At 45.0% G+C, this 11,306-nt stretch overlaps 1 protein-coding gene across 1 annotated transcript; it reads right to left on the bottom strand.

Moving 5' to 3' along the window:
* Positions 1 to 809: 809 nt before the first annotated feature.
* Positions 810 to 7,915, bottom strand: EBP (EBP cholestenol delta-isomerase; the record flags this gene model as incomplete). Its single annotated transcript, XM_080719187.1, has 4 exons — positions 810 to 1,033; positions 2,463 to 2,593; positions 2,716 to 2,752; positions 7,615 to 7,915. 4 exons carry the CDS (start codon positions 7,913 to 7,915, stop codon positions 810 to 812), a joined length of 693 nt encoding a protein of 230 aa, XP_080575313.1.
* Positions 7,916 to 11,306: the final 3,391 nt, after the last annotated feature.

Here is an 11,306-nt window from a genome sequence, read left to right as displayed (position 1 = left end):
GCTCTTTCCTTCTTTCCTTGCAAATCTGACTGTATTTGGAGATAGAACCTTTAAAGGGGTGATTAGGTTAATATGAGGCTGGAAGGATGGGCCCTAATTCAGTTTGTATGTTTCCTACGACAAAATTGGACACACAGTCTCCATGAATCTGGGTGCACAGAGAAAACGCTGTGAGGACACAGCGAGGAACCGCTGCCTGCAGGCCAAGGAGAGAGGCCTCAGAAGAAACCAACCTGCCAACACCTTGAGTAGCTCCAGGAAAGAAACTAAATTTCTTTTAAACTATCCAGCCTGTGTGGCATTTTGTTAGAGTAGCCCAAACTGGCTGATACAAAGACACTATACAGTCTTAAAGGGGGAGTCTGTGTGGTGAGTTATGGGGTGCGTAGGGTGAATGATGGGAATATGTCAGGTCTGCGAGGTCAGAGATGGAAAGTATGTGTGATGATAAAGGGGGGGTCTGTGGATGAGAGAGTAGTGATAGAGGTGGCTTATGGAGTTAGTCATAGGGTATCTCTGGGGCTAATAATTCAAGGTCACTTAGTGTTAGGGTTATAATATTTTATTTCCTAATTAAAAAAAATCACCACCATTATAGACCTCTTGCCTTATTATATCTTTTTGCCAATGGCTCCGGGCAGTAGCTCCATATAACCCTTATCTTTCTTGTCCCTTTTTGTACCCACCCATCAGCCTGAGTATAACAGATCAATTAGTTTGGTCCTTCCAACCTGCGGGAGCAGGATTAGAGTCTTGGAGGATGGAGAATGCCTCGCCAGCCAGTCTTCCAGAACAGTCCACGGCCCGCCTTAGTTGTGCTTGCTCTTGACTTTTGTGCTTTTTGAGTCCAGTGTTCTCTGGGCATGAGTGAGATGCTTCACGGCATCAAGCACGAGAAATGCAGGTATCACCAGCCACAGAGCGTTCATGAAGACGAAGTAAAACCAGAAATAGACGGGGTGGCCCAGCTCCCCGTGTTTGAATCCATCACGGTACTCTGTCAGGAAGTAAAGCACATCCCCGTAGATCTGGCCTGTGGGAGGCAGGAAGGGAAGGACCGGGTCTTGTGAGGAAGAAGAAGCTAATTCAGATTCTCTCTCTTTTTTTTTTTTTGGTAGGGATGATTAAATCCAGCAGTGTTCTACCTCCGTGATACATGCCCCCAACCCTGTGTGTGTGTGTGTGGGAGGGGGACACTGGGGACTGAATCCAAGGACATTCTAACTCGGAACACCCCCAGTCCTGTTTATTAATTTTTTGTTTTGAAAAGGGTTTTGCTGCCTGGCGTGGCACATTCCTGTAATCCTAGCACTCAGGAGGTTGAGAGGAATATCATAGGTTTTGAGGAGAGCCTCAACAAGTAGTGAGACTCTTATCAATCTAACGAGACTCTGTTTCAAAATATAATAAAAAATAGGGCTGGGAGTGTAGCTGGGAAGTAGAATGCTCCTTTGTTCAACCTCCAGTACCACACACAAGAAAAATAAAAAACGGAGAGAAAGCAAGAGTCTTGCTAAGTTGCTGAGGCTGGCCTCAAAACTGCAATCCTTCTTACCCCCAGCCATTTTTATTTATTTTGAAATAGGGCCTCACTAAGTTAAGGAGGGCTTCCCTAAGTTGCTAAAACTGGCACTGAACCTGTGATCCTCCTGTCAGTCTCCCAGGTACTGGGATTCCAGGCATGCAGCACCAGGCCCGGCTTTGCCTAGATCCTGTATTCCAGTCCATTTCCCAAGTCATCCTTCAAAGCCTCAGAGTTTAGGTTCAAAAACTCACAGAGCTAAGAATTATTATTACTATTACTTTTTGTAGTACTGAGGATTGAACCTAGGGGCATTCTACCTCTGAGCTACACCCCCAGCCCTATTTTATCTTTTTATTTTTATTTTTATTTTTATTTTTTGGTGGTACTGGGGTGGAACCCAGAGGCTTTCTACTTCCAGGCTATACTCCCAGACCAATTTTATACTTTATTTGGAAACAGGGTCTCACGAAGTTGCTGTGAGCCTCACTAAGTAGCTGAGGCTGGCTTCGAACCTGTGTGATCCTCCTGTCTCAGCCTCCCAAGGGCAGGGATTACAAGCGTGCGCCACCATGCCCGGCTCTTATCTTTTTATTTTGAAACAGAGTCTCACTAAATTGCAGAGAGCCTCACTAAACTGCTTAAGCTGGCTCTGAACCTACAATCCTCTTGTCTCAGCCTCACAAGTACTGGGATTATGGGAGAGCACCACCGTGCCAGGCAGAGACTTTGGTTAAAGGAAGAGGAGGAAGTAACCTTCCACATTTGAGAGACTAGCTCAGAGAAGGGTATGGTTACTTTGGAACTTCTTGCCGTTTGTCACTCGAGATGACTTGCCCTCTGGACGGACACAATTGAAAGACCCCATCTGCAGGAACGCACCTGTGTCTGCAGGTCCCCCACCGGCCCCTTTAGTACCCAACATAGGCCCTCTCCTCACCTACGGAGACTAGGAACTGAAGGATAAAGCGAAGGGGTTGTTGGCGGAGGAAGGCGATCACTACCCACAGGCTGAGTGGTCCCCACAGGCAAACTGTTAAGGCCTCCATACAGAAAATGAAGTTGTCACCACTGTAGTAGAAAAGAAGGAGGGACACTGACATCATTTGCTCTGACCTCAGGGCACTCCTTAGTGCTGACTTACCACCACCCCAAACCAATGCAGGTCTCCACTGACAGAGACAAACACTTACTTGATGTATCGGCTGTCTCCCTTGGAGTACTCTTTCCCTGAAACAGAGATACATGAAAAATAAAGGAAGAAAAGAAACATCTCTCTTTTTTTTTGGTAGTACTGGGAATTGGAGCTCAGGGGCATGCTACCTCTGAGCTACACCCACAGCCCTATTTTTTATTCTTTATTTTGAAACAGGGTCTCACTGAGCTGCAGTGGGCCTCACTAATTAGCTGAGGCTGTCCGCAAACCGCGATCCTCCTATCTCAGCCTCCCAAATGCTGGGATTACAAGCGTGCGCCACCACGCCTGGCAGAACGTATCTTTTTTTGTTGTTGTTGTCGTTCCTGCTATTGGGGATTGAACTCAGGGACATTCTACCTTTGAACTACACCCCCAGTCCTTTTCATGTTTTTATTTTGAAGCAGGGTCTCACTAATTTGCTGAAGGCTTTACTATAGTGGTGAGGTTGGCTTTGAACCCGCAATCCTCTTGTCTCAGCTTCCCAAGTACTGGGATTATAGGCATATGCCTCCAAACCTGGCAGGACTGAAACTTCATGAGAGCTGGAGGCCTTTCCCTGTAAAAAGACAGATTTTATAATCTCCCTATACCTAAGTTTTCTCATCTGAAAAATGGGGTGACAGTTTGGATTCTAAAGGTTAATATGTAATTGTTGGTGGGATTGCAAATTAGTGCAACCACGTTGGAAAACAGTATGGAGGATTCTCAAAAGAATGGGAAAGAACTTACCATATGATCCAACAATACCACTTCTGGGTCCTTACCCAAAAGAAAGGAAACCAAACTACCACCCTGGCCAAACTATGGAACCAGCCAAAATATCCATCAACAGATGAATGGATTACAAAACTATGGCATATGTACACAATGGAATTTTACTCAGCCATAAAGAAACGTTATTACATCATTTACAGGGAAATGGATGGAACTGGAGGACATTATGGTAAGTGAGAGTAGTCAGTCACAAAAATTACAAAATCGGATGCTCTCCCTAATATGTGAAAGCTCAGGAGAAATGGGTCATAGGAGGAACTCTAGACGAAGAAGGAGATACTGTAGATAAGCAAATAAGGCGACCTAACTGAGGGGATGGGAAGGGGGAAGAGGGAAACTCTCTAATGCACATGATGTAGTTTAACAAACATATCAATATCGACCACTAAGCCAAAAATGAGAAGGAAGGAGGGAAAGGGAATGGGGTGGGAACTGGGTAAGGGCTAATGGGGTGGTGTGTGCATGTATGTCTCCACCATCTTGTATCCCATTAAGATATATGACTACAATATACCAATAAAAAATTAAAAAATAAAGGTTAATATATATAAAACAAGAAAATGTGTACAAAGCCTGACACAGAACAGTACTACAGTTATTGCTTGGCATTGGAGAAGTGTTGGGCGGGTTATGATGGCGCACACCTTTTAATTCTAGCGATTTGGGAAGGGGAAGCAGGAGGATCACAAGTTATTGGCCTTGGCTACTTAGTGAGACCCTGTCTCAAAAGAAAATAATAAAATAAAGGTTTTCTAGCTTGGCATGATGGTGCACACCTGTAATCTTACTACTTGGGAGGCTGAGACAGTAGGATCACAGGTTTAAGGACAAACTTAGCACATAGTGAGACTCTCAATAACTTAGTGAAACCCTGTTTCAAAATAAAAATATAAAAATAGGGCTGGGGGTGTAGCTCAGAGGTAGAATATCCTAATACAAACATACATACATACATACATACATACATATGTATGTGTGTATATATATATGTGTGTGTGTGTGTGTGTGTGTGTGTGTGTGTGTGTGTGTGTGTGTATGTATGAAATAAAGAAAAAATAAAGGGTTGGGGATGTAGCTCAGTGGTAAAGCACCTCTGGTATCCACCACTGGTACTGCAAAAAAACCCAAAAAAAGTGTTTATGGCATAAGAGGTGACAGATGATGGGGTAAGTGAAATAACCAATGAGAGTGAGCACAAGAGAATGCATACAGATGCACAAATGAGAGAATTAAAGGGTGAACACAGAGTAAGAAAAGGACAACCTTGACTAGGGCTAGAGCTCAGTGGTAGAGGCTTACCTAGCATGTTCAAGGCCCTGGGTTCCATCTCTAGCAGCACCAGAAAAAACAAGACCACCTAAGCCCTCATAACCTAGTGAAAATCTGTTTCAAAATAAAAAATAAAGCCGGGCATGGTGGCGCACGCTTGTAATCCCCGCGCTTGGGAGGCGGAGACAGGAGGATCGCGTAGGTTCAAAGCCAGCCGCGCTGGCGTAAGAGACCCTGTTTCAAAAATATAAAATAGGTCTGGGAGTGTAGCCTGGAGGTAGAAGGGCTTCCAGGAACCCCAGTACCACCAAAAAATAAAAATTGGGGGTATGGCTCGGAGGTAGTATTCTACTGAGTTCAATCCTTAGTACCACAAACTGTAAGTAAATAAATAAAATATTTCAAAAAGACCATCCAATATAAAAATAGGCAGGAGACTTCAACAGGTTCTTCATAAAAGAGGATTTCCAAATGGTCAATAAATATATGAAAGTTGTTCAAACTTTTTTTTATTGTGATACTGGGCACTGAACTCAGGGGTAGAGCTTTACCTGAGCTATATCCCCAGCCATTTTCGTTTTGTTTTGTTTTTTTTTACGGGTTTGCGGGTGAACCCAGGGGCATTCTACCTCCAAGCTACACCCCCTGCCCTATTTTTTATTCTTTATTTTGAAACTGGGTCTCACTGAGTTGCAGTGGGCCTCACTAAGAGCTGAGGCTGTCCGCGAACCGCCATCCTCCGGTCTCTGCCTCCCGAATGCTGGGATTACAAGCGTGCGCCACCACGCCCGGCTTACTTTTTATTTTGAGACAAGACCTTGCTAAGCTGCCCAGGCTGGCCTTAAACTTGCAGTCCTCCTGCCTTAGCTTCCAAAGTAACTGGGATCACAAGGATTGCAACAATACTGCACCTAGATGAAAGATGATCAAACTTTCATTAGTCATTAGGGAAAATAAAATTAAAATCACAACAAATTATCACTCACTACAACTCGAATGACTAAACTTTAGGAAACATCTAACAATAGCAAGTATTGGTCAGGATGTGGAAGAAGTAGAAATCACCTATTCTGCTGGTGGGAATGTAACATGGTACAGCCATTTCTTTCCTTTCTTTTTTTCATTTTTTGGTACTAGAGATTGAATCCAGGGACATTCTACCTCTGAGCTACACCCATAGCCCCTTTTTTTTTTTTGAAAGAGGGTCTCACTAAGTTGTTGGAACTGGCTTCGAACCTGTGATCCTCCTATCAGCCTCCCAAGTACTGGGATTACAAGCATGTACCACTATATCTGGCTATAGAACCATTTTTTGAAAACAATTTAGTAGTTTTTTTTTTCTAGTCCTGGGGATAGAACCCAGAGCCTCAAGCATGCTAGGCTATATATCCCCAGCCCTTGGAAGTTTTCATAAAGTTACACACTTACCGACCATAAGACTCAACCATTCTACTTCTATATATTTATCCAAGATAAATGAAAGTAGAGATCAACACAAAGACATGTGTAAGAATGTTCATGGTAAGCCGGGCGTGGTGGCGCACGCTTGTAATCCCAGCATTCGGGAGGCTGAGACCGGAGGATCCTGGTTTGCGGCCCGCCTCAGCTACTTAGTGGGACTCTCCGCAACTCAGTGAGACTCTGTTTCAAAATAAAGAATAAAAAGTGAGGGCAAAGGGTGTAGCTCAGAGGTCAAATGCCCCTGGGTTCCATCCTCAGACATGCAAAAAAAAAATGTTCATAGGAACTTTATTCATGAAGCAATAAAGGAGTAATGTCAAGATAGCAAAAGATTGGAGGAATGCCCTGTACTAAGTGTACCTGTCAAATAATTATGTAACATCTACCCTTTGAAAACTCATTGTGAAATTATGAAGAGTGACTGCACTCAGACAAACACAGTTCAAAGCCGGGCGTGGTGGCGCCCGCTTGTAATCCCCAATACTTGGGTGGCTGAGACAGGAGGATCGCAAGTTTAATCTGGACTTGGCAACTGAGTGAGGCTCTCAGCACCCTAGTGAGACCCTGTTTCCAGATAAGAAATTAAATCAGGCTAAGGGTATAGCTTGGAGGTAGAATGCCTCTGAGTTCAATCCCTAGTACCAAAAAAAAAGAAAAAAAAAGAAATCATCAATAATGATAATGAAAACAGCAATCAACTAGTAGATGGTATCTGCGGCTTGCCACTGTTTTAAGTACCTTACGTATATTTGGGTATTTACTATTATTCCTCTTTTACAATTGAGCAAACAAGGCCTATATGCGTGATTTATGTATAAATAAACCCTGAGAGGAATGGATTTTTTTAGTGCTGAGAATTGCATATAGTAAGCACATGCTGTACCATAGGGCTGCACTCACATCCCTAAGAAACAATTACTATTAATAAAGTTTGGGAAAATTTGGTGGATAGAAGGCAGATTTTCACTGCATACTTCTTTGTGTGTGTTTGTGTGTGGTACTGGGGGTGAAACCCAGGGGCTTTCTACCTCCAGACTATACTCCCAAACCTATTTTCTATTTTATTTGGAAACAGGGTCTCACTAAGTTGCCGAGAGCCTCACTAAGTAGCTGAGGCTGGCTTCGAACCTGTGTGATCCTCCTGTCTCAGCCTCCCAAGTACTGGAATTACAAGCGTGCGCCACCACAGCCAGCTGAGATCTTGTTTCTAAATACAAAATAAAATAGGGTTGGGGGTATAGTTTGGAGATATCACACCCCTAGGTTTAATCCCCACTACCATACAAATTAATTAACGAGTGGACCAATTGGTAGATAGGTAAACATTAAACATTCAAGTCAATCCCTGCCCAGGAAATTCCCTCCCACAGCACAAGAAGTCAGGACTCACAGAGTTGTGATAAGAAGTGTTGGTCTCTAAGAAGGATCTTTTGGTAGAGAACGAACCAGCCCTCAATCACCAGATGAACGAATGCACACAGCGCAAACCAGCACAGGGACAGTCGTCGCCAAGTCCCCAGTGGAACAACTGCAGCACGACCTGCCAATAGCCATGTGGTCACAAGCAGGCCTCCAAACATGGAGAACAGTCCAGCCAGGATAGTCCAAGTGGGGATGTCGTTAGGCACATAGCTGTCCAGTTTCAGGTGCCTAGGCCAGTATGGGTGCGAGATGCCTGTGTTGGTGGCCATGTCTCATAGGCTGCTGGCCGTGGGCAAACAGGAGGAGAACAAAGGACCAGAAAAAACCTGAGCATACAGGAAACACACAGTGAGATAATTAAATCAAATCGAAATAGTTTACTACTACGAGAAATATAAATGGACTGAGTTTACCTGCCAATGGACTAAATGTAATACTGAATTAAAAATAATCTAGCCGGGCGTGGTGGCGCACACTTGTCATCCCAGCATCCGGGAGGCTGAGGCCAGAGGATCGTAGTTTGCAGACAGCCTCAGCTACTTAGTGAGGCCTCTGCAACTCAGTGAGACCCTGTTTCAAAATAAAGAATAAAAATTAGGGCAGAAGGTATAGCTTGGAGGTAGAATGCCCCTGGGTTCCATCCCCAGACCCGCAAAAAAAAAAAGAAAAAGAAAAAGAAACAGGTTTCACTGAGTTCGCAAATGGCCTCGCTAAGTAGCTGAGGCTGTTCACAAAGCCTCAGCTTTGTGATCCTCCCTCTCATCTCCGCCTCCCAAATGCTGGGATTACAAGCATGCGCCACCATACGGACTCTTGTTCTTTATTTTGAAACAGGGTCTCATTAAGTTGCAGGGGACCTCACTAAGTAGCTGAGGCTGTCCGTGAACCGCGATCCTCCTGTCTTAGCCTCCCGAATACTGGTATTACAAGTGTGTGCCACTGTGCTCGGCTCTTTTTTAATTTTGAAAAAGGATCCCGTACCATATAATCCAGCGATACCACTTCTGGGTATCTACCCTAATGAATGGCAACCAAACTACCAAACTATTGCATGAGTATCTATGTTCATAGCCGCACAATTCACCATAGCCAAACTATGGAACCAGCCACGATGTCCGCCGACAGATGAATGGATTACAAAACTGTGGGATATGTACACAATGGAATTTTACTCAGCCATAAAGAAGAACAAAGTTCCGTCATTTGTGGGAAAATGAACTGGGGAGCATTATGCTAAGTGAGATTAAAAGTAAAAAATCATATGGTCTCCCTAATATGCAAAAGCTAGAGAGAAAAAGGGTCATAGGAGGGACTCTAGATGAAGAAGGAGAGATCAGAGATGAGCAAATAAGGCAACCTAACCGAGGGTAATAGGAGGGGGAAGAGGGAAATGCCCTAATGTACACGATGTATATTCACAGACATATCAATCAGTAAGCCAAACATGAGCAGGAGGGAGAGGGGAGGCAATGGGGTGAGAACTGGAGAAGGGCTAAATGAGCGATGTGTGCACGTATGCCTCTATCATTTTGTACCTCACCAGAATGGTGGCACATGCTTGTAATCCCAGCATCAGGGAGGTTGAGACCAGAGGATCGCGGTTCGCAGACAGCATCAGCTACTTAGAGGCCCTTTGCAACTCAGTGAGACCCTGTTTCAAAATACGGAATAAAAACTAGGGCTGAGTGTGTAGCTCAGAGGTAGAATCCCCCTGGGTTCCATTCTCAGTACCACAGAAAATAAAAAAAAGAAAAAAGAAAAAAATTTAAAGACTAGCTGGGCACAGTGGTGCATGCTTGTAATCCCAGCATTTCGGAGGCTAAGACAGGAGGATCGCGGTTCATGGCCAGCCTCAGCTACTTACTTAGTGAGGCCCTCTGTAACTCAGTGAGACCCTGTTTCAAAATAAAGAATAAAAAATAGGGCTGGAGGTGTAGCTCAGAGGTAGAATGCCCCTGGGTTCCATCCCCAGTACCACACACACAAAAAAATAAATAGACTAAAATCTAGGGCTGGGGGTGTAGCTCAGAGGTACAATGCCCCTGGGTTCCACCACTAATACCTCAGGGAAAAAAAGTATGACCACAGACTACAGTGCACAATTTAAAAAGATAAAAAGAGCCAGGTATGGTGGCACACACTTGTAATCCCAACTTTGGGGAGGCTGAGACAGGAGGATCACGGTTCGCTGACAGCCTCAGCTATGTAGTGAGGCCCTTCGCAACTCAGTGTGACTCTGTTTCAAAATAAAGACTAAAATAATAGGGCTGGGGGTGCAGCTCAGAGGTAGAATACCCCTGGGTTCAAACCCCAGTATTGCAGCCGGGCATGGTGGCGCACGCTTGTAATCCCAGTACTTGGGAGGCTGAGACAGGAGGATCTCACAGGTTCGAAGCCAGCCTCAGCTACTTAGGCTCTCAGTAACTTAGTGAGACCCTGTTTCCAAATAAAATAGAAAATAGGTCTGGGAGTATAGCCTGAAGGTAGAAAGCCTCTGGGTTCCACCCCCAGTACCAAAAAAAAAAAAAAACAGTATTGCAAAAAAAAAAAGTCTCACTAAATTGCCAGGATCCTTCTGTCTCGGGCTCCTAGGTACTGAGACTATAGGTATGCATCACCCTGCTCGGCTAAAATAATCTAATTTTAAAGATAAGCAAGAGCCCAGTTTGGTGACACATACCTCTAATCTGAGTACTTGGGAGGCTGAGACAGGAGGATCCTCGGTTTGAGGGATCCGGGGAGCCTCAGCAAGTAGGGAGACTCTCATCCACCTAGAGAAAACCAGTTTCAAAGCAAAAAATAAAGTTGGGTTGGGGATGTAGCTTGGAGGTTGAATGCTCCTGGGTTCAATCCCCAGTAACACAAGCATGGGCTCGCGCGCTTGCGCACGCGTGCGTCCGCGCATGTGTACACACACATACACAAAATGGAATTATGTTTTTTTTTTCGGGGGAGGGATATTGGTGATTGAATCCAAGGGTATTCTCCCTCCAAGTTATACCCTCTGCCCTTTTTTATTTTTTTGTTTTGAAACAGGGTCTTGCTAGGTTGCTGAGTCTCCCTACATTGCTGAGGCCGGCCTTCAAGCTGCTATTCTCCGGTCTCTGCCTCCCAAGTACTAGAGTTACAGGTGTGCGCCACCACGCCCTGTTGAATTATATGCTGTTTTAAGAACATAACTAAAATATAAGGACCCAGAAAAACTAACAGCCTGTTCCAGCCCTCTGGCAGCCATAGTAACCGGAAATAGGCTCAGCCCTGAGGGGTCACGATCTGGTGAGGGAGACACAGGAACCAGTCCTGGTCCCAGTCTTCATTGGTCAGTCTGCTGGGAAAGTCACTGTCACCACGCCGGGTATCAGGGTTCACAGTTTGGTGGCAAGGCACGGGGACCCGGCCGGGCCCCACCGTAGGGGCCAGTGAATGCACGATTTAATGAAAAGAGGTTTCCTCCCAAGGAGCCCAGAAACCCCGCAGGCGGGAGATTGAAGAACACTCAGGGCTACTGCCAGGCCTAGCGTTCCAAAAGCCACAGCCTCCAGCAACGGGAGTGGGATGCCGCCAACCTGCCAACCTGCGGACCGCGTGAGCGAGGCTGGGGTCTCGTGGGCGGAGTTAACACGGAAAAGGGAAGCCAAATACTGAGACCACCAATCAGAA

The sequence above is a fragment of the Muscardinus avellanarius genome (assembly GCF_963383645.1).
Source record: "Muscardinus avellanarius genome assembly, chromosome: X".
Taxonomy (NCBI): Eukaryota; Metazoa; Chordata; class Mammalia; order Rodentia; family Gliridae; genus Muscardinus; species Muscardinus avellanarius.
The sequence above is the reverse complement of the archived record's forward strand: the minus strand, read 5'-3'. Positions and strand labels throughout refer to the sequence as shown.